Source organism: Lynx canadensis, chromosome A1 (genome assembly GCF_007474595.2).
Source record: "Lynx canadensis isolate LIC74 chromosome A1, mLynCan4.pri.v2, whole genome shotgun sequence".
NCBI lineage: Eukaryota > Metazoa > Chordata > Mammalia > Carnivora > Felidae > Lynx > Lynx canadensis.
In genome coordinates, this window is record NC_044303.2 from 210937857 (window position 1) to 210962010 (window position 24154).

At 38.9% G+C, this 24154-nt stretch overlaps 1 protein-coding gene across 2 annotated transcripts in view; it reads left to right on the forward strand.

Moving 5' to 3' along the window:
* The window catches only part of RANBP3L (RAN binding protein 3 like), a 45442-nt gene that overhangs the window by 12261 nt on the left and 9027 nt on the right, over positions 1-24154 (forward strand). The window contains exons 2-11 of one of the 2 annotated variants that reach the window (XM_030331184.1): positions 10002-10060; positions 10939-10978; positions 11476-11553; positions 12595-12669; positions 14646-14717; positions 15060-15199; positions 18768-18871; positions 20265-20349; positions 23553-23655; positions 24017-24141. In XM_030331184.1, coding sequence (XP_030187044.1) covers positions 10002-10060; positions 10939-10978; positions 11476-11553; positions 12595-12669; positions 14646-14717; positions 15060-15199; positions 18768-18871; positions 20265-20349; positions 23553-23655; positions 24017-24141 — 881 coding nt within the window. The remainder of the gene's footprint in view (positions 1-10001; positions 10061-10938; positions 10979-11475; positions 11554-12594; positions 12670-14645; positions 14718-15059; positions 15200-18767; positions 18872-20264; positions 20350-23552; positions 23656-24016; positions 24142-24154) is intronic. The other variant, XM_030331194.1, reaches the window with a different exon arrangement.

The following is a 24154-nucleotide window of genomic DNA, read 5'->3' on the forward strand; positions in this document are numbered from 1 at the left end:
ACATACTAGAAAACTGAAAGCAGAGGAGAGAAATGACTTACTCAAAGTTAATAGCTAATGCAAAGAGCCGGTACTATACTTCTACATTTGTTTGAGAATGATATGAAGAAAGGGCCAGCATAATAAAAAGTATCTACAATGCATTAAAAAATTAAGACAAAATAAACTCGAGTTGTACCTTATTTAAAAATACCCACAGAAAGAGTATTTACTTGTGTAATAATCTTAGTATTAAGCAGGTAGAGAAAATGATGAGTATATGAGGGAGGGGAAGGAGAAACAGGAAGAGGGAGGAAGGGAAAAGCGCGGAGAAGCAAGGAACCAGGCGCTAGAGAGAAATATGCAGCCAATTGAGAGCAAAGAAAGGAGAAGAAGCAAATGAAGAAAAGCTGATTTAAAAAAAAAAAAAAAAGGTCCAAAATGTGCTACATACATACACCGGGATATTATTCAGCCTTAGAAAGGAATGAGATTCTTCATCCATGCTACAGCATGGATGAACCTTGAAGATACGCTAAGTGAAATAAGTCAGGTACAAAAAGACACAGATTGCATGATTCCACTTCTACAAAGTGTCCTAGGGCAGGTGGATCCACAGAGTCAGAAAGCAGAGTGTGGTTTGGTGGGAATGCAAGCTGGTGCAGCCACTCTGGAAAACAATATGGAGGTTCCTCAAAAAACTAAAAATAGAACTACTCTATGACCCAGCAACTGCACTACTAGGCATTTATCCATGGGATGCAGGTGTGCTACATATGCACCCTCATGTTTACAGCAGCACTATCAACAACAGCCAAAGTATGGAAAGAGCGCAAATGTCCATCGATGGATGAATGGATAAAGAAGATGTGGTATATGTATACAATGGAGTATTACTCGGCAATCAAAAAGAATGAAATCTTGCCATTTGCAACTACGTGGATGGAACTGGCAGGTATTATGCTAGGTGAAATTAGTCAGTCAGAGAAAGACAAAAATCATATGACTTCACTCATATGAGGACTTTAAGAGACAAAACAGATGAACATAAGGGAAGGGAAAAAATAATATAAAAACAGGGAGGGAGACAAAACAGAAGAGACTCATAAATATGGAGAACAAACTGAAGGTTAGTGGAGGGGTTGTGGGAGGGGGGATGGGCTAAATGGGTAAGGGGCACTAAGAAATCTACTCCTGAAATCATTGTTGCACTATATGGTAACTAATTTGGATGTAAATTAAAAAAATAAAAAATTAAATTAAAAAAAAAAAAGAAAGTAGAGTGTGGTGACACAGGCTCTGGGGAGAGAGACATGGGGAAATAGCGCTTCGTGGATACAGAGTTTCAGTTTAGGATGATGGAAAAGTTCTCAAAATGGACGGTGGTGATAGTTACGCATCAGTGTGAATATATGTAATGTCACTGAACCGTACATTTTAAATGGTTAAAATGGTAAAATGTTATGTATATTTTCCCACAATAAAAAAAAAAAACATTTAAAAGAAATGAATTGATTACAGGATCTCCTCTAATCCTTTCTTTTGGACTTATCACAATAGTTCACTGATCATGAAAACTTGAAGGAAAGAAAATGAATAGATTTAAAGGCTTGTTCTCAGTTTTCTTGAGAATTCTTCAAGTCGTATGTATACATTTGAAAAGTGAAAGTTTTTCTCTTATAGTTTTCTTTAGCATGATGAACAAAATGTTTCTGGTAAGGCTTACAAATTGCTACCTGGCCTTGACTTCTGCCAAACTAGCTCTAAATCAATGCCAATAAGGTATCTGCGGCCGGCATTGCTGTATTCCTGCTCATTTCTGTGCCCAAGGGCCAGCAGGGCATTTCAGTGACGATGAATGGCCGCCTGCCGGCTTCTGTGAATTCCCAAGAGAATGAGGTCTGGGCCTTCTGGGCTTGTGAGCGCCTTGGGTGGGCGGTTCTTGCTCCTTTCTTCTGGCCTAGGCCTCCAACATCTTGTTCTCAGGGGAACAACATCCATTTAGTCTTGTGGAAACGAGAAAACAAGGAGCCTTTTTTTTCCTGCTTGCTCAAAGCCTCAGGACAAAGAGGAACAAGGAAAAGAGATTTGGAATTAGAAGAAGCTGCAATCAAACTTCTCCATCCGGCCTGTGTCCTTGGAATCTAGGAAGGAATTTAAAAATAGTGTGTTTCTTTAGTGAAGAGGAAGAGCTTAAATTTATCTGAATTCAATGTATGAAGCTACGCTTCAGCCATATTGATTTATTAATAGTCTATGTGAAGAGTGACTTCTTACTAATATGGTATTTTGTGTCAGAATCACCTCTTTAATTTTAGCAGTACAGAAATGCTAGAGAATTACTTAAAATAAAGAGATACCATTTTAAACCTGTGCATGTGCCTGGTCAATATTAATCTTCAACATGTCATAAAACCTTGACTATATTTCTGTTCCCCCTCCCTCAGCAAAATGGAGAGACCCATTTCTAACATATGGAAGCAGTTTCACACTGCAAGTTATTCCGAGGGGAAAATATGTGATTCATAAATGCTGTCAAATGAAATATGTATTTCCAAATGGTACCAAGTTGACCAAGCACATCCTACGACAGATTCCACATCTTTATTACCCCATATGCATAAATGAAAGAACAGTTTAGAGAAGGGCAAACAGCCCCTTTTAGCATCCTCCATCCGGAAGTCCCATGTTTGTTGCTGAGACACATATTCAAGTAATCAAAGATTGCAAGTAACCTTATCACAACATAGCTTTATTTATAAACAAAATAGCACCTTCAAATTATGGAGAAATGGGTATGCTCTGTCCAAAGTAATACATTCGTCTGGGTTATTTTCGTCAGTGGCTGAATATATATATATATTGACAAGAAGATTTTAGATGGCAAGGTTCACCAAGCCATTTGCCTGCCGACATTCCAAAACAAACCTCTTTGGTCAGAATACGAAGAGAAAATGGTGAGACCAAGTGAAGCATCTTACAGTGTTTACAGAGGGCAAAACCAAAGTGCAGCTAGACTGACGCAGTCTGTGGCCACATCTCAACGAGGCTTTTACAAACCATGGAAGCAGGAGAACCCTCAGAGCCCAGGCACATCACAACTTCAGAAGAGAGGAAGCTGTCAAGTAGTCATTTAACTCACAATGGAAGCCAGGAGGGACCCTTTCTTTTTTTTTTTTTTTTTTTAAATTTTTTTTTTTTCAACGTTTATTTATTTTTGGGACAGAGAGAGACAGAGCATGAACGGGGGAGGGGCAGAGAGAGAGGGAGACACAGAACCGGAAACAGGCTCCAGGCTCTGAGCCATCAGCCCAGAGCCCGATGCGGGGCTCGAACTCACAGACCGCGAGATCGTGGAAACTCGCAGTCGTTTCGCGATCGTGGAAACTGCGTCCGACTTCAGCCAGGTCACGATCTCGCGGTCCGTGAGTTCGAGCCCCGCATCGGGCTCTGGGCTGATGGCTCAGAGCCTGGAGCCTGTTTCCGGTTCTGTGTCTCCCTCTCTCTCTGCCCCTCCCCCGTTCATGCTCTGTCTCTCTCTGTCCCAAAAATAAATAAACGTTGAAAAAAAAAAAATTAAAAAAAAAAATAAAAAAAAATAAAAAGAAACGAAAAAAGAAATTTCTTAAATTTAATAATTTAAGAAAGAAATTCCAGTTTTGACACTGGAATAATAGTAAAATTTAATGGTGTATGCTATGATACCTATTGAAAAGGTCACCACTCACCCCCAAATATAAAGCATACTACACATGATGACCGTATCGTTTGGGGTCAATTACAGGACACTCTCAAAATTATAAAGCCATTTTTTCCCCTCACCATTGTGTTTTGATTGACAGAGTGATTTTGCCAGATGTTCTATACCACATGAGTTAATTAAAATTATTTGTTTTTTAATCTGTCAACCTCTCTATTTATACAGGCATTAGTGAAGTGATTTTGAAAAATAAGAAATTTTCTTCAGTTGAATTACTGCTGCTATAAATCTCCAGATTCTAAAATGCAAGTGAAATTAATTCACTGGCTATCACCCACTACCGCACATAACTGGATTATAAATTAAGCAGCACAGTTTAGAGGTGAGGTTGGGTGAATGCATTCAACACAGAATTCTGAGGGCTTGGTCCTACCTCCAGAATGGTAGCAAGGGCCATGTTTGACACACAGTCTGAGTCTTTTTGCTTCTTGCTCACATCAAAGACTTTTATTATCTCTATGCCTTGATTTTCCAAAGTTGGTCTGTGTATACATCTAGACCGATGTACAAACCAAGGGAGGAAAGTGTCTAGACTCTTTAGAACTTATGATGAACAGATCCCTTGAACACTATCAGTATGAGAAGCAGATGGGTTCAGAAAATAGGATGGATTGGGCAAACTCTGGGTGATGATGGTTGTGTTCAGTGGGTTGAGAGAGAGTTTTCTCATCTTCTCCTATTTCCTATTATGAAATGATTCCCATTCTGAAAATGAGTGATTTCTTTATCAGCGTGATATTGACGAGAAGAGGAGTAGCTTTCTTTTTCTGTTCTAATGTTGATTTTTTGTCTCTAGTGTGGGCTTCTCATAATGAATCAAAACTAGAAATGCTCGATTTCTTAGAGTTGGCAGTTTAATAACTTCATTTTCAACAAGAACTTAAAGCAGCTCAAACAAATTAGACGTTAGTTGAAAGGCTGAGTGTTTTTCCCTCCTACTTCATATACTGTACTTACTATAACAGTTTTATATTTATAGTACACAGAATTGGTTATTGCTTCAGCAGCAATGACCAGTACTGGAATGCTTCCAGCAGGATCCATTCATCCTGTGTCTCAAGTTGAGCTAGTAGCTTTGTGAATCAGCTTGGAAACTTCCTGTGTAAACTGCCTCTATTTTCCTCTGGGGTCCTGGTTATTTTACTTTAACTCAGTACAAAACATCTCATAAAATAGAACCAAGAGTGTTCCGTCACAGTTAATAGTGTCACTCTGTGGCCCTACCACCCCCTCTGTAAAGACATAGTTTTTTATATGATGGTGGGTAATTTGTTATTTCATTCTTCTTGCATTTTTATTGAGCTCCTCTGTGTAGGGCTAGAAATAAGTACAGAATATCTCATGCTAGTGCTTCCCTCATAAATTGGCAGATTCCTTTTTCTTCTGGGGCTGCCACTTGCCCTTATTAAAACTGTCTTGGAGGGGTTCCTGGGTGGCTCAGTTGGTTAAGCCTCTGACATTGGCTCAGGTCATGATCTCGTGGTTTATGGGTTTGAGCCCTGCGTCTGGCTCTGTGTTGACAGCTCGGAGTCTGGAGCCTGCTTTGGATTCTGTGTCTCCCTTTCTCTCTGCTCCTTCCCTGCTTGTGCTCTCTCTTTCTCTCTCTCAAAAATAAATAAACATGAAAAAAAAATAAAAATGTCTTGGAATATTTTAATATAATGTTGAGGTTTGTTTTTTCTTTTTAAAAAAATCAAGATTATGATTCAGACCCTCTGTGTCTCTACTTTCTGGGGTTCCATACAGAGACTAAGGTCACTTGCTATGATTTGCCTATTTTTTCTACAGAAGATCTCATTTTTAGAGTTGAAACTTCAGAGGTTTCAAATTTTTGGTGAAGAATCCTAGTACTATGGCAATATTTTTGATGTAGTTTATGCTTCCAGCCTAATTTTTTGCCTCGCAGAAATGAACATTTTAATGAACATTTAATAATTTCAAGCCAAGACACTTTCCAAAAACATTTTTTTTTTTCAGGGACACCAAGGTCAGATTTCAGACATATCAAAATAGCAAACAAACTTTTGCATTTGAGAGGAAATCATTAATGGCTTCAAGCAAAATATCTGAATGACTGATTTCAGCATCAGTGTCAATATTTTAATATCCTTACTACAGAGATTTCTTTTGAAGTCTTCTGAGTAGCCCTTAACTTCACCTTACACTGAATCATAATCATAGTATGGGGTTTGAGTAGCAATCCTTTTCTCATTAATTGTCAGGTTACTCAGAACATCTGGAGAGTTAGTCACTGACTCCAGGAGTCTCCACTGCCATCTTCCTAAATGTGGTATCAGGTGATAGAGACCTGGAGGTGCTCTCTAGGACTACCTCTTAACCATATGTATACATCACCTAGGGATCATGTCAAATACGGTCATTCTGTAGGTATGGGATGGGCCTGAGAGTTTCTGTTTCTAACAAACACCCAGTAATGCTTCTGGTCTACCTGGTCCACACTTTGACCAACAATCTCTAAAACTCTGTATGGACCACAGCCTGAATTCAGAAACTTCCTGACATTAAAAGAAGAAGAAGAAAGATAGGGGCTTGATGAAGAGAAATGAGGAAGAAAACTAGGGATAAGAATATGGTAGTGAGTGAAAGGAAAAAGAAAGATCTTTGAGGAACAATGAGGCATTTCTCTCAGACTAACAAGAGTCACAGGGTACCCACAGGTAATATCGGACTGGAGGGGAAGAGGACAGGGAATCTCACTTTTATTGAATGTCTCCTGTGCAACCTGTGGTCTGATATATTGCTATATGTTTATGTATGTGTGGATAGATGATGCTAGATAGATAGATGATAGGCAAATAGATACTGGAATGTACTGTAAATATCTGGATATATAGAGAGATGTGAGCAAATATAGAGAATAGATAGATGATAGATGGTTCTGCTTTGTTCCAAATGGGTTTGAGGAGGAAGCTGTACGAGATGCTTCTATATGCATACATTGCTTCAAGCCTCATGACAAGCTTTTAAAATATATACACAGAGACATAGATCATAAAACTGAGGCTTGGATTAATTAAAAAAAAAATACAGTTCTAGGACTATTTGACTTCCGAGCTCCCAAATTTATGCTTTGACCAGTTAGAGAGCTGGACACAAGTCAAAGAGGGTGGAGAGGACAGGGGCATAATGAACAATGTTGGAGCCTGGGCTAAGACAGTGCACAAGGAGAAGAAATTAGAGAAGAGGATGTGGCGGACATGTGGATAGGTCCAGGAAGAAAGGGAGAGGAAAAGGCAGGACCTGCCAGGGCTGTGGCCCAAGTGGATAATTCCAGTCCTGGTAGCAATTAAGAGGTGACCCATTTGGCATCACCTGCCTCTCAGTGGGAGGGGTTGTTGCCACTCTCTTTCCTGCCAAGTCCGTTTCCACAACCTTTCTGGCCCCGGCTAGGGCAGCCTGGTTCTATCCAGTGTGGAGGATTCAGTGTTCACCTTTCCCCAAATCCCAACGCAGCAAGAGGCGGTCCGCAGGACTCTGCTGTGTAGTAGAAATTTGGGGCCCCTAAGGGTGCCGGTCCTGTCCCCACTGGGACTCTGAGTTGGGGTGCTCCGTGCTCAGTGTCTTTCTCCTCTTCTGAATCTGCTTTTGGCTCTGCAGATCCTTTTGAACCTCCTTCTCTTAGATGATTCATTGGGAAAATCCTCCAGTTACGTTTTGATGAAACATATGAAAATAAAGGATAGGGACAAGGCCTTATGACCCACCTAAAACTGGGGGAGAGGGGAATTATGGTACATATTAGAAGGAGGAAAAGTTTATATTTACTCACCTTCAGCCTCATCTTGTACCACTGATCCTCTCTCTCTTGCCTTGCAAGGTGGCTTGTACATGGTCAACCCTCAATACATATATTTTTTTTAAATAAATGGATTGATTAATTAATACATTATACACTTGATCTTAGACAAAAGGCCGAAAAACGATTAATGAATACATTATAAAGCAAAAAAGCATAAACTTAAAATTAGAAAATCATAAGAACCTTGCTTTTATTTTGAAAATTTCCTACTGGGTTAAGTAAAAAAACTGTTATGGACCCGATGGCTGGATAAATGCTTACCTTTGGCTTTGGCTTTGGAGCCAAAAGAACTGCTTGGAAGAGGGGAACAGAATCCAGATGGAAGAGGAGGTATGGAGATTATCTGCTTTGCAACTGATGTGCTGGGCGGAGTCAGGGAGAGAAGGTGGCTATGCTGAGGCTAATAAACCTTCAATCAGACAATGTATCCCTACATCCCAGCACAATGCCTGGCACAGAAAGGATGCCCAACGAATATTTGTTGAATTAATGAATAAAAGTGACATTCTTACTTTATCATATGTTCTCCAAGCTGCAAGTAACCCTTTACGATTTCCTCCTTAATGCTGCATTGAAGAGTGCTTTTGCCTGTGTTTAGGTGAATGTTTTGATTGAGGGAAAGTCAACGTGTTACTTGTTTAGAATTAGGCCTCGTCATGCTATTTTAGGCATAACTATCCTAAGTTTGGTTTAGAAGAGGCTGATTTATAATTCCATTGCATAAGTATTCCCCTACACATTCACGAAGCCTATTTTCTTTCAAAGTCACTGGAGTTCTCATTTCTTAACTCTAATGTAATTGCTGAACAGGAGCTTGTTTGAGAAGGAATAAAGAATTGAACCATAGTTTCATGTGGATGGGACCGCCAGTATGTTCTTGAGTATTTTCTGCTGGGACTCACTTGGCTCCAAGGACAGACAGTGCAGTAAAAAACTTGCATGAAAAACTGAGCAGGTTATCTCCGTGGACCACAAGAAGTACCCCCAGGTCATAGGGCCCCAGGAGCTTGGCAAGAGTGGCCTGGCAGAGTTTTGACACTCTCTTACGTGATTCAAATATGGGGAACTGGAGAACCCCTTTCTGGCATATAACGAAATGTAATTGGCGGTTCCTTGAAACTCCTCAGTGAGAGTTTTATTTATTCATCCCAGGGATGGCAAATTACCTTGGCTTGTATGCCAGGACAATATACTGGTAATGGCTATTGAAAACCTATAATGAGAAAAATTCTGAGATCATATTTGGGCTCATTAAGAAAGTGTCATTTTTACTTCAATTTAAAAAAGAAAGTGTTGTCTTAAGTGGTCAATGTCAGCTAAGGATTGGTGGCGTGCCATATATTTAATATTCTTTCTTTAAAGCTTTTTTTTTTGTCTTGTAAAAATCTAAGCAATTATATCTAAAAATCCATTGCCACATACACTCTGAGAGGTAAGTACTGTTATAATCTTCATTTTGTTTTCAGATGAAGAAACTAAAGATACAAACATATTATTTCCCCAAGAATGAGTGCTACACAAGCCTCCCTAACTACAGAGCCCAAGCTCTTAACAAACGTCATTTTCCCTAAGAATTCTGGAGTGCTGATATTTAAATCTGTTATCTCTCATTTACACCCTAGAATAAATGAGTTTCTCTCCATTGTCTTACCTAAAATAGGAAAATATAAAAGATTAATAAGGTCAATGGGGCTGAAGACAAAGTTTATCTACTTTACAACACTGTTTTAGACTGATTTTTAGGGGCACCTTGGGTGGCTCAGTCGGTTGAACATCTGACTCTTGATTTTGGCTCAGTCACGATCTCACTGTTTATGAGTTCCAGCCCCACATTGGGCTACATGCTGACAGTACAGAGTCTGTTTGGGATTCTCTCCCTCTCTCCCTCTGCCCCTCCCCTACTCTCTCTCTCTCTCTCAAAATGTAGAAACATTTTTTTTAACAAGACTGATTCTTAGTTTAAATATTTAAAACATGGCAAGTATTTTCCTCTAATCAAGAAAGTATGAGTTATTTCTGGATTATTCTAAGGATCTACTTGAGATCCAACCCAAGTAGAAGAACTGTTCTTAGATGAGATTTCTCAGCCCTTTGTGGTTTTTCATTCTAAAAGTAAACATGTTAATCATTATGTCCTAATGATATTCTAAATGCAGGTAATTATACTTTGTTTTCCTTAAACATTTAAAGTGTGTTCTTTAATGGGATGAGCTCACTATTTGTCGAAACACATTATTATCACTTTCCCCAACTATTTATATCTGTAAATAACTGAAAATCATTTGTAAATATGCAAGTTCTAGTGTCCATGTAAACAGTTTGGATTTTACCTAAAGGCAGGGAAAAACACAAAACAAAACAAAAAATCTTCAAATACTCGTAGTTGGTGTTAGAAATGTCAGAATATGATTTGACTTTTTGCCTGTTCTTTTCCTTTTACAGAAAAATCTGTCATTGCTCAGCCAATATTTGTTTTTGCAAAGAGAGAACAAACTTTTAAGGTAAGACCAAGCTACTTTTCTTTGTTTGATTTTCACTCTGACCAAGAAAATTATCTCTCAAGAAGCTGCTGTTACTAAATATCATTGCTGCCTTAGTTTAGGCTCTTATTCTTTACTTAGCAGAGTAGTGCCTCCAGAATATTTATATAGTTGGTTTTTACTGGCAGCGATTTGGCTGAAATGGGAGGCCAGAGGCCTTGTCTTGAAGCTATGAATAACATACCATTTTTACCAAAATTATAGGGTTTTTTGGAGTGACTTGGAAAGGGGCAGGACTGAAATAGGTCAGGAGGACTGAGACTCCTTGTGGGTCTCCACCACTGACCTAGCTTAAAACTGGGTACCAGATAAGTTCTAAACTCTGATACTTGATTTAAAAGGGATCTTGAAGAATTTATCTGCCTTTTCAGCCTCGTAACTAAAAGCACCTGCTTTGAAAGACGAACGATAAGATTCATGGCTTTTCTCTTTAGCTTGATTAGGATTTTCTTGTTATTCGTTCTTGCTTATGCCAGGTCATTTACCCTACGACCCACAAAACTAACTAAAGAAAAGCTCAACCCCAAGCCCTTGTCGAAAAGTCCGTTTCCTGGGCCCCACCCCAGGCCAACCGCTTCAGAATCTTGAGAGTTGGTGTTTCAAAACCAACCAACTTTTAAATCAGTTCCCGCAAGCAATTCTGCAGTCACTGAAATGCAAAACCGCTCTACGAAGACTTTGCTTTTTCTTGAATACATACCTAGTGAGCAAAGGTGAGTGGCTTTAACCTGGCCCATCTGAATAGAATTTTGAGAATTCTCTGATCAAGTGACAGGGTGGAATTCTGACCTAAAATCAGCAAGTACTCAGCTCTCATTGACAGCTTTGCTTCTTTCCAGAGACCTGCAGAAGACACCCTGTACGAAGCAGCAGAACATGGTAATGACTTACATCTTTATTTCAAAATCAATCTTCATACAAAGAAAATAAGCAGGCACAAGCATGTAGACATGTGGCAACAACTGTGTAAAATGTAATGGTTTTTCTTGTGTTTAAACATGAAAGGAAAGTGGCTTTTGTTTTGACAGATGACACGTAGGTCCTGAGAACCTGACCCTAGTGACACTAAACTCCCTTGTTTCCCCATTGCCTGTGTCTCAACCTGCCAAAAACATTCTCTGTACGATCTCAAAATTCGTATGCAGTTTCTTGCTGAAGCCACTTGTTTCTAATTGTTCTTACTAGGATGATATGTCTACTGCTTTATAATCACCAAGCTGTTACCCCCAGTATTTAAACTTGTGCTTCAGGAGTTAACATGTTATCAGATGATGATCTATGTAGGCAAGAGGTAATTCTATTTACCTTTCCATATCTTTGCTTGAAGATAATTTGTTATCCAAGCAATTTTACCCTTCACATTGAATTTCTTACAGAGTCTAATGGTTTTCTGAGAAAGCGCGTAAGGTCTTCATCTTTTACTTTGCATACTACACATCTTCAATCTCAAGGAGGTAGGTATAGACCTGACTGTTGGCCGTTCACTGTTACGTTTACTCTGAGTGTGAAATTACTGAGAAACCTTCCAGATGGAAAATGTTTTAAAAGTCTACCCATCAGATAATGTTTATAATAAGTTGCTGTATGAGGGGCCCCTGGGTGGCTCAGTCGGTTAAGTGTCCAACTTCGGCTCAGGTCATGATCCCATGGTTCGTGTGTTCAAGCCCTGAGTCAGGCTCTGTGCTGATAGCTCAGAGCCTGCAGCTGCTTCAGATTCTGTGTCTCCCTCTCTCTCTGCCCCTCCCCAATTCGTGCTTTGTCTCTCAAAAATAAACATTAAAAAAAATGTAATAAATTGCTGTATGAAAACAGCAGTCTAAAAATGGATTGTATAGTGAGTCACTATGTACAAATTCAATTTATCAACATTGGATGAAAGATGGAAAGGACATAAGCCACAATGTCAGCAGTGGTTGTCTTAGGTAATGGGATTACAGGTGATTTGGGGTTTTCTACCCACTCCTTATATTTTGTTGTGTTTCCAAAGTGTCTGCATTAAGTATGCATTAGCTTTGTAATTAGAGGAAACTGCCATTTCTCCCTAAGTAACCACCTACTTAAACAAACAGATGTTTGCCTTCAAAAGAACACTTTAAGAACTTCATCGTGTACGTATTTGGAGTAAATCCATAACTTAGTTTGCCCCTCTTCTCCACTCAAAGCTCATTGGTGATCCCTTTTATAAATGACCGCATTGCCCCCTGCCTTGTACTACAGCTATTTGTGTGCGTGTCTGCTTCCCACTGTGAGTTCCTGGGGGTCATCTTCTTGCCTGATAGAGTGTCTTACACGTGCTGAGCACTCTGATATTTATTGGTCCAAATAGAAATTAATTTATAATTCTCACCACAGCTACATTTTATTTCTACTGATAAGCATACAAAATCTTGTCTAAACTAGTGATTTAGAAATTTTTCTGAAACAGCAAAAGTTCAAATAAAAAGACACACAAAAACCAACCTCCTTACTGACTTTAGTTTGCAATTTGCTTCTAGCATCAACCTTGTCCCAGAATCGAATGAGATCATCATCCTTCACTGACCTCCCGACCTTCCCTCCTTCTGGGCCAGGTAATAAACAGCTTCTGGAACTTCAAGCCTGACACTCTGGTTTTTCAAAATCCATTCTCGTTGATGGTGAACCTTCTTACTCAGCTATTATAAAATGCTGGCATTTTAGTGGAAAATAAAATAGAGGCCTTAGCCAAGTATGATTAGAAGAATACCTTATGAATCCCAACTCCACAAATCCTGTTTGTTTCTGGTAGAAAGTTTGAACTTGAATTTTTTTAGGATTTCATGTTTATGATAAAAATATTTTCTGTAAGGCAGCCATACAGAGTAACTTGTTTTATTTCACTTATTATTGTGCATCTGTATGGTTCATGGTACCTATGGTACTCAAAATATACAGCTATGCTTCAGATTCTTATTCTAAAGTTTATGCTTTAGATGATATTCTAAGGTTTAGAATATGATTCCTTTTAAACTTTTCACTAATTAAAACATTACTTCTTTTGATTTGGAATTTGTAGTGCTTTGCTAGGTAGATCTATTTTATCATTACAAAATATTTGAGATGGTTGGAACGTTCTCTACATAAAAATTATGATTTATATTCTTTTTGTGTTTGTTTCTACTGAACAACCAGCTGCCTTTTCCAAGTTAATCTTGCCACTAAGAAACTAAAAAAATACAAACTATTCACTTCCTTTCAACTGATCCCTCTCTACCTGGGAGCCACAGAGTTCTCAAACTAACGAATTTATATTCTTATTAATAATTCCAAGCATGGCTAAACAACATATATGTCAGATACCTTTCAGATACAGAAGAAATACTTTCTAGCTCAATATACCCCATTTATTTTATTTTTTTTTTAAATTTTTTTTTTCAACATTTATTTATTTTTTGGGACAGAGAGAGACAGAGCATGAACGGGGGAGGGGCAGAGAGAGAGGGAGACACAGAATCGGAAACAGGCTCCAGGCTCTGAGCCATCAGCCCAGAGCCCGACGCGGGGCTCGCACTCCCGGACCGCGAGATCGTGACCTGGCTGAAGTCCGACGCTTAACCGACTGCGCCACCCAGGCGCCCCAATATACCCCATTTAAACCTCACTGACAAGTTACAGACATTAAGAGGAATTGGGGTCCTAGCCTAGAGAATTTGTTTTATTGTATTTGTGCATAAAATAAAGGGATGGCTGTAAGTATCTGAATAACTGTTTCGATTTATTAGTATCTTAAGTTAGACATACATACACAAAAAGACTAAAGAACATTGATATCAGTAAGCATCATTCCATTTTATGTTGTGCAGTATGTTGGTGGTGTTGGAATGGAGAAAAATAGTACAACTTTATACGGCCCTTTGGTGCTCGTTTTCAATAATAAAGATCATAAACCATTTAGTTGCACTTTGAATTAGAGAAGCAATTCTACCCCAACATTTATAATATGTTATAATACTTAGAAGAAGCAGTTCTTATTCTTTTCTCATTTCCACTAATCAAATGCTCGAAGGTTGCTGTTTCTGCAGTTTGCAACGAAGAGATGATCTCTTTGAAATGTACAGTAATTCTGTATTTGCAGCTACCACCATATTCTTCATACTATGAACACACCTCATAGAAAAATCACCTAGCATAACAGTCATCTTCTGTCTGTAGGTATCACCAGGGTAGAGAAAGCGGCAGAATTTGCTAATAGGTTCATAACATTTTATAAGAAATACATATTAACGTACACATAGGGATCACTATCATCAGATTTCATAATATGTACTCATTTCAGTACTCGTTTTTATGATTCTAGAGAAGACCGCCTATTCCATTAGTTGCCCAATTTTCACTTATATTTCTGAACGTAAACAGAACTATGTGGCAAAACTCACTGCCATCAGTCATTGTTAGCCCACCTGCCTTCTCAGCACACTGCCAACAGTGACATCTACTGGTGAGCTTAAGACAGGACTGTTAAAACCCAAATCATGTAGAAACTGACACCCTGTTAGATTTAAATTTTTCTAAATTGTTTTTCTTACAGTGAAGAAAAACAATGTTTTTATGACATCAACTCATGTGCAAAGGAATGTTGATATGAACAGTGCAGAACAAGGTATGTAGTTTATTACAAGAACCTCTGAAATTTTACATTTTACCATTTATATTTTAATTTGTTGTGTGTGTGTGTGTTGGGGTATCGAGGTAGGACCCAGTGACAAAACATGAAAAAATATATTTGGTAAGCCAAGTCCCATGGTCAAAATGACTGGTTATTGGGTAAAATCTAGGCCAAAAGTAAGCACTAACCAATTCATTGGCTATTTTGACTTTGGTTAGTTAACATTAACCCCTCATTTAATGATGGCTTTAGAAAATAAGCATTACATTGGTCAAAATATGGAGGAAGAAGTATTTCCCTAAAGATATATTGACTCTTGAACCCTGTTCTTTTAAGGTCCCGTGAAACATTCTGAACATGTTCTAAGACCTGCTGTTTTGCAACCACCTCAAGCTCAAAGGTGTGAAAAAGCAAGAAAAACATTTGGACACGATACCTTGGAATCCTGCAAGATTAAAGACAAAACGAAAAATAAGGTAAGGAACTTCCAATGGCAGGACTGACACAAATTCTCCGTCTTTCATTTAGTAGATAGCTGTGGGCCCTACATCCAAAGTTAGGGGCTGCCTGACTTTTGTTCTGTTGCTGAGGTCACCGCCAGGCTGGAGAAACACCCCAGACTATAGCAAAAAGCCCTCAGTAACCTTATTCAACTTGTCCTCTTAAACTGGAGAGTAGTTTCTAGGAACTAGTTTTGTGGTCTCCCCTAAGCTGAAAAACTGAGTCCCTTGGGGTAGAAACTTCTGGGGTCTTATTCCAGTGCACTGATCCCACGTGAGAATAGGGGGAGCAATGAGGTGGCCAGCTCCAGGAGTCAGAAGTCAAAAAAGGAACATGGGCTTCCAGCATCTCCAGCTGGTTGACATCCTAGTGTGGCTTTGCCAGTTGAGGTCACACCAGGTATCCATCCAGACCCACCTTCATGGATAATGGGAGCAGGGAACTACCCCCACAGGGTAGGGAATTGGGAGGGCTGGGGAAGCTTCTGAAGACAGAGAAGAAGTCTCTCTTCCAGTTGTTGTGGCTGACTGAATTCCTCAGTGTGGGCCTTTCTAGGGAGATTGCCATTTTGCTCAAGCCATGCAGATATGGGTTTGGGGATATTCTGTTGCTGTGTCTTCCAGAAGCCAATAGTTGAGAGGAATGGTACCAAAACCAGTAGGTTGGAATTTGAGAGTAATGCCATCCTTCATTCGTCTCCAGCTAAACTGTTGAGGGTTGGTCACGTGTTTTGTTTTGTTTTGTTTTGTTTTCCATACTGAACATAAAGAGAGTGACACATGGAAGCTGATAATACCAGCCATTTCATCAATGCAATGAAAAAAACATCAGATGGGTAGTAATCCTACCTCTGCCACTAACTATGTTTACATTCTTGGACAAAGCACCCAATCTTCTCTATCAGTGAAGTGAGAGAGTTGAACTTGGTCAGCATTTGACAATATTTTTATAATTTCAAATCCTTTTTTTGTAAGATATGACTTCATGAGACCTATTTTGAATTTTAAAAATCATTTAATCATTTCTGCATGGTATATGGTATGAGTTTTAAGTAAACCATGTTTTAAATTTCAAACCAGGGTGCCTGGGTGGCTCAGTCGGTTAACCTTCTGACTTCCGCTCAGGTCATGATCTCACGGTTTGTAAGCTCGTGCCCTGCTTTGGGTAAAAACATGAGCCCCACTTGGGCGAGCTCTGCTTCTCTCTCCCTCTCTCCTTCCCTCTCTCTCTGCCCCTCGTTTACTTGCACCCTCTCTCTCAAAAAACTTTCAAATCAGTAGATTGTTAAAAGTTTTCATTGAAATATAATCTAATAATCATTACCATATTACATAAATTCTTACTTTTATCCATTTAAGAAATGATGCATGTTGTTTAATTTGTGTTAAAGTATGTAAAAAAAGTATGATATGTTGACTAATTTCTAAATGTTATTATATTGCATATGATTTTGGAACAGTATATACTATAAATTATAGATTAAAATTTTTGTTACATGTTATAAATCAATATTTCTTATTTGGCATGGCTTATTGAAATTTTGCATTATGTATTTTATTTTTTTATTTTTATTTTTTTGCATTATATATTTTAAAAATAAAGTTTATTAATATTTTTCTTGTATTTTCTTCCTAAATGATAAAGAATAAGAGAAATATACAGGCTATTGTTTGCAAGCATTTCTTCTTGAATAAATGTATTAAGCATAATGATGCAATGTAAGAATTCTGACAAAATGTAATTTATAGATCTAGTGAAAATTATCTCTCGGTGGATTTCATAGAACTATTATTTTCATGTTTCTTATTAACTTGTATATAAAATCAGCGATTTTCATTCATTCTGTCATTAATCAATGGTCACTTATGCACTATACATATAATATAGCATATGTACTGTTTTACATATGAGTATATTTTAAGTACATAAGAATAAAAGTACATTTTGGCTGAGAGTTAAGTCATTTGAGTGACCGAGTCACGAGGCATGCACTTTGATCTTTGCTTGCCAACAGCATGTATTCTCTTCATACATATTTCTCAGCTCTATAAATTCTGTTATAAAGGGAAAAATGCTCAAAATTATTTTTATTGATTGATATGAAATTGAAGTGGAAACAGACCCTATCTACCTTTAAAGATATGAACTCCTTGCACCTGGATGGCTCAGTCGGTTAAGCGTCCGACTTCGGCTCAGGTCACGATCTCGCGGTCAGTGAGTTCGAGCCCCGCGTCCGGCTCTAGGCAGATGGCTCAGAGCCTGGAGCCTGCTTCCGAGTCTGTGTCTCCCTCTCTCTCTGCCCCTCCCCCGTTCATGCTCTGTCTCTCTCTGTCTCAAAAATAAATAAAACGTTAAAAAAAAATTTAAAAAAGATATGGAACTCCTTGCAACATCTTTGCAAATCCCTGCTGGGGGAAGGGTGAGGTGTAGAAAACATTGGGGACACTCTATCAGATAATTTATAGGGCTCCTTCCGGTTCTAAAATTGCTCATACCTGGGGGCACCTGGGTGGCTCAGTCAGTTAAGCCTCTGACTTTGACTCAGATCATGATGTCATGGTTGCTGAGTTTGAGCCCCATATCGGGCTCTCCTGCTCTCAGTGCAGAGCCTGCTTCAGACCTTTCATCTCCCTCTCTCTCTGCTCCTCCCCCACTGGCAGGCTCACTGGCACGCTCTCTCTCTTTCAAAAATAAACATTTAATAAAAAAAATTGCTCACACCTTCATCTATACATTAGTCAGGTAATGTGCATATGTATATACATCACACAAACTAGTTGATTAAGTTACCAGTCAAAAATTTCTAGATGAAGAGATGAATGGGATTCCCTCCAACGTTTGGTGGCTGTGCTGGTAAAGCTCTTAGGGTGTTTTGGGGGGTTCAACAGTCCTGAAGGATATATCTGCTAAATTAGAAATGAGAATTAACTCCATGTGGCTAAAAAGATAAAAGTAACAAAAGGAGGTGGGATTTCTGAATATGATGGCTAAGTATACAGTCTCTGGTGTCAGACAGACCCTGGCTCTAAGGTCAACCCCGTTCCTGGTTGCCCAAGCCTAGCCACATTATTTAAACTCATTAGGTCAGTTTACTCATCTGTAAACTGTAAAATGTGGATAATAGACATACAACCTATAGAGAGATGTTGTGAGGAGTAAATGAGATAATGTACATAAAATGCTTAGAGTTGGGGCGCCTGGGTGGCTCAGTCGGTTAAGCGTCCGACCTCAGCTCCGGTCATGATCTCACAGTCCGTGAGTTCGAGCCCCACGTCGGGCTCTGTGCTGACAGCTCAGAGCCTGGAGCCTGCTTCGGATTCTGTGTCTCCCTCTCTCTCTGCCCCTCCCCCCCGCTCGCTCTCTGTCTCTCTCCCTCTCAAAAATAAATAAACCTTAAAAAAAAAGAAAAAAAAAAGAAAAAAATGCTTAGAGTAGTACTTGAACACAGTAAACTTTCAATACATTTAACTGTAACTATTGTTTCCTTGTCTGATGCTCCTTTTAAGGCAACTTAAAGGAACTTTCTGATGGATTGTCTTTCAGATTTCTGAGGGGAGCTCCTGTTTGCTAGGTGAAAAATTACCCAGCACCAGAATTTCAGTCCTGCTGACTACGAAACAGAATTGTTTAGGTGCTACATCAGCAGGGTAAGTTAATGCTGAGGACACAGAGAGGATATCCTTTTATTCTTGCTTTCTTTTACCATTATAATCATTTGTGGAAAAATAACTTTCTGATACTGCGCAGATAAATTGTCAAGATTTCTGTTTGAGATTTTATAAAGAACACAAGTTTAAAATGCTTTTCAAATAAGATAAAAAGAGAGAGGGAGACAAACCATAAGAGACTCTTAAATACAGAGAACAAACTGAGGGTTGCTGGAGGGGAGGTGGGTGGGTGGGATGGGCTAAATAGGTGATGGGCATTAAGGAGGGCACTTGTTGGGATGAGCCCTGGGTGTTATATGTAAGTGATGAACCATTAAATTCTACTCAGAGATCATTATTACGCCATATGTTAACTAACTTGGATTAAATAAAATAAAATTAAAAATAAAATGCTTTTCCCAATATCTCTAATATATAAAGATTATCCTATTAATATTGGATTATTTCCACTTTTTCATTGACTTGGGTGAGAATATTTCAAAACTGTGTAGCTAAATTTTTATTTAGTTGGGAATTAATTATCTGACTGCTAGCTTAGCCTTTTCTACCTTTTCTCTGATGTTCCCCTTTTTAAAATTACTTTGACTATTAAATTATTATTCATTATTTATTGACATACATTGGATAGACAACAAAAGAAAGCAGTATAAATGTGCACAATGAAAGTAAGTATTTCTTGGTATCATCAAGCATGAAGGCAGGTTTGAGTTGAGAGGAGATTAAGACAAGCCATGGACATAAACGGACTCACATGGTTAGGGCCCGTGTGGGTCCCACAGAGCTCACCTACAGCTCATACTAGGGATGCAATGTGGACCCCGGAGTACATCGGCCTACAGATAGACAGCTGTATTTCTGAGTTTCTCATCATGCAGAACACTTTTAACATTAAAAAAAAAAAAAAGTTCCAGGACGAAAAACCCAAATTAGACAAATGCACATTCAAGTATCACTGACAAGATGCATTGGTCATGCCTTTGCTCTGGAGGTCTCTGGTGGCTAAGAGCATTGGCCACTTGTGGAGGAAGAGAGTAGAAATTAGAGACTGACAGTGGCTGTGCTGGAAAAGCAAGAAGATAAGGGCTGGGCAGCCCCTGGTTGATCACACGGCCTGAAGAGTGATGGGCATGACACATGTTTGGACTGGTTTCAACTAGCACTGTCACAGCTGTGAAATATTTTAAATATTATCCCTGGAAGTACCTATCTCAGTTTTCCCTTCATTTCTCAATATCTGCAGATGAGTAAGAGTTAACAGATGTTTTTATGCTTTACATAAATCTACTAAACCATTTGACTATTTCATGTGCTAAGGTTTAACATGGCTTTATCCATATATTTTAAATAGCAAATGCTTATTTCTTTTCCTTAGATGTCAACCAAATGAAGAGAAGTATTCTTTTAAAAGCTGCAGTTCTGATTTCGTGTTTGGAGAAAACATGGTAGAAAGAGTTTTGGTAAGAATTTGGCAAAGGTGTCTATTATATAAAAAGCTGTCACTTCAAGTTTCTGGAGGCAAATTAATTAAAACAATGTTAAATTGGGTCATACTTTAACTCCTGAGTTCAAAGGCACATTTTCTTTCTTTAATGGAAATGTTCTCCTGGGAAGCAAGTTCTAGTTGTTAGAATAATAGACAGGAACCTGCAGAGGAAGGGGATTGTATAATTATAACGTTATTACTGATGAGAAATATTAAATAGTTCTTTCACGTGTGTTAAATGAAGGTATGCATGGAAATCCCAGAATCATCTGCAATAGACAAGCTCAACTGGTAACGATATTTTAATGTAGGTTTTTGATAGCCTTTTTCATAACATGGTGCATTTAAAACTATTTATTTATTTTTTCTTATTAACTACAACCCTCCCCTTAGAGCTTTTATAGTGAAAAACATCATTATAACTTTTTTTTTTTGCTAGCTTTAAGAGGAAAATAATAAGACTTTAACTTGCCTAGGGAAACATCCTTGTCAAGTGGAAACGCCTAACTAGTATTGCTATCATCCTTATCTAATATCGAGCATCCTCGTCCAAGAGGCCATTGCTGCCCCATCCTCCACAGAGCATGTTTGTAAAGCACAGCAGGGAAATAGACAGCAAAGTGAAGGCTGTGCACCTGGTCCATCACACCTTCATGCTGCTTTCACCCAGACCAGGGTCTTGGTTGACATAGGCCAAGGTGACCAGTTTATCTTGTGGCTACTAGTTCTATGGAGGATCCAGAGGAGGCCACAAAGGTTTTAAAACCTGTGTAAAGCCTCAGAATAACAAAAGGACCAAGTCATGAGGTCAGTCTATTCTAAGTTTCTTAGGGCTTTCACAAATCAATCACTTTGAAGACCTTGTTTATGCCATACCTGCCTCAGGCCGAACCCCAATCCCAAGAGTAGTATCATAGCTTTTCAGCTTAGAGGCACCATCCTTCACTCTCAAGATGAAAGTCAACTCCACAGTTCTAGAGCTATTGACTCACCTCTTTGGATCTGAACCAGAATGGACCAACTTCTAGAGGGAAGTCCTGGGCAATACATTCAGGCACATTTCTTCCAAACCATTTATTCCCAAATTTGGCACTAGATTAGTCACAGCTTCTATAAGATGTCACAGACACAAATAAAACATTTCCCAAGCCTCACAGGATCAACTTTAACATTCAATTCAATTCAACAAACATGTTTTGTGTTCTCATGACATCTAAAGCACTGGCATTGGTCTCAGCTTTGGCTGCGTGTTAACAATCATCTGGTGAGCCACTAAAGGATTTCTTAGGGCATCTCCACAAACAGATTAGATCAGAGTCTCTGTGGGTGAGGGTAGGTGTTAGGTGACTTGAATGTACAACCAGGATTGAAAAACATCTGGGTAAGTGGTTATACAAAGCTAAGGGAGCCACTGTGCTCTAAAGGTGTTTATAATCTAAGGGGAGACAGAGAGATCCCTGAACAAATTAACTACAGTTGGGATTGTAAATTTGGTTTAGGGAGGTACTTGCATATATTTCCTATGGGCACTTTAAATCTGGCTTGTGAAGGAAACTGTACTTCCTGTCTCTTTAAGTTGATAACATCTGAGGACAGCAGGAGCTATAGAGATCACTTGTATTTGTCCTCTAGTTAATCCTATAATCCTGTGGCCTTGTGATTTGGTGGTCAGAATGCCTTCCTGATTTGTTTGCTGACCATGTGCTTTTCAAGGGGGTCATTAAACTTTCTGAGCCTTAGTGTTTATTTTCTTCAAATGGAAATAATCCCACCCGTCTTGGGTGCCTGGGTGGCTCAGTCGGTTAAGCATCTGGCTTCGGCTCAAGTCATGATCTCTCAGTGTCTGAGTTCGAGCCCCACATCAGGCTCTGTGCTGACAACTCAGAGCCTGGGGCCTGCTTTGGATTCTGTGTCTCCCTCTCTCTCTGCCCCTCTCCCGCTCACCTCTGTCTCTCTCTTAAAAATAAACATTAAAAAATTTTTAAAAAATCACACCCAACTCTACCAATTTTAACAGAATATCTTAATGTCCAGTTAAATAATGTGGAAGAATTTTGAGTTCATAAAGGAAAAGATAGAAACCTAAATTCTGAAGTACCGTTCCAATTCTCCCTGTTCTCCAGGGGGCTCTCCAGTATCAGAAATGGCATGGCTGACTCAGGTTTTTTTCACAGGCCTTGATTATAGCACACGCACAAAGCCCCATGTGTGTAGCCTTAAAAGCAATTGTTGGCAGCAATTGTCTTGGGAAAGGGGCCCCTGGGTGGCTCAGTCGGTTGAGCATCCAACTTTGGCTAGGTCATGATCTCACGGTTGGTGAGTTTGAGCCCCATATTGGGCTCTCTGTTCTCATTGTAGAGCCTACTTTGGATCCTCTGTCTCCCTCTCTCTCTGCCCCTCCCCTGCTCATGCTCTCTCTCTCTCAAAGATAAATCATTTTAAAAAAGAATATCCTTAAAAAAAAATAAATTGTCTTGGGAGAAAAATTACAATTCTTTCTGTAAAGATGAGCTCTGAGACAGCTAGTGCGTTCTTTGGACAACTTTATTTATTTATTCATTCATTCATATGAAGTGGGTATAAAGTGAAGTGCTGGGAATACTGAAATACCTTGAAACAGAAATAAGGGACACCTGGGTGGCTCAGCTGGTTAAGCGTTCGACTTTGACTCAAGTCATGATCTCATGGTTCATGAGTTCGAGCCCCACACCGGGCTCTCTGCTGTCAGCACAGAGCCTTGTTCAGATCCTCTGCCCCACCCCTCTCTCTGCCCCTCCCTTGCTCTTTCTCTCTCTCTGTCTCTCAAAAATAAAGAAGTAAACATTAAAACAAAAAGAAAAGAAATGATAGTTACGTCTCCTTCTAGGCATCAGGTTAGTCTGGTGGGAGCATGGAACAGCTGCTACCTCCTTCTTGGTCTCCAAACCTTCTCCCTTTGTCCCTGGAACTAGATCCCACCTGAAATAAGCTGGTGGTAACTAGATTATGCTTCCTGAGGATGAGAACCAGGGTCCTCTGATGATAGGAAGGATTTCCCCATTCAGCACACAGGGAGTCCAAAACAAAAACAGAGCAGTTGAGTTCATTTGCCCTGTTGAAGTGGAACAAAGGTATCTTTTGGCTTACTGCAGATATATGGGGATACAATTAAGTAATACATCTTTTTCCTTCACCTAGGATATTCAACATCTCACCCAATCTCAACCTGAAAATGATTCATACACCAAGGAACAACCATTCAAATCCGTACTAGAATTTCCTGTCAACTCTCTAAATTCAAGTAAGAATTATTTGATTTGTAAAAAATTTGATTCAACTATTATATTTCCTGTGTTTCCATGTCATCTGTTCAATAGCTATAAAATACAAAAACAGTAATGCAACACTTTAAAACTTTTTGGCAAAGATTAAAGCATAGAAAATATTGTTGTATGATACATAAGCATTAAATTTTTTTTTACTTAAGGATATGAGGAATCATTAAAGAGATTTATCTGAACTCAAGTAGTTTCATATTTTTGGTAACACTCATTATTATAAAAAGCTAAGGAGACATGTATATTAATGGGGACAACAAGGAACTTTTACAGTAGAGAAAATGGAGTCTTTACGTGTCTTTTCCCATTTTTTCTTACAAACAGACTCTATTAAAAATATATCCCTAATCGAATCAGCTGCTGCTTTCTCTTCTAAGCCATCACCCAAATGCTTGCTGCAGAAAATTGATGTTGTAACAGGGGAGGAAGCTGAACATAATGTGTTGAAGGTCTGTATATCAC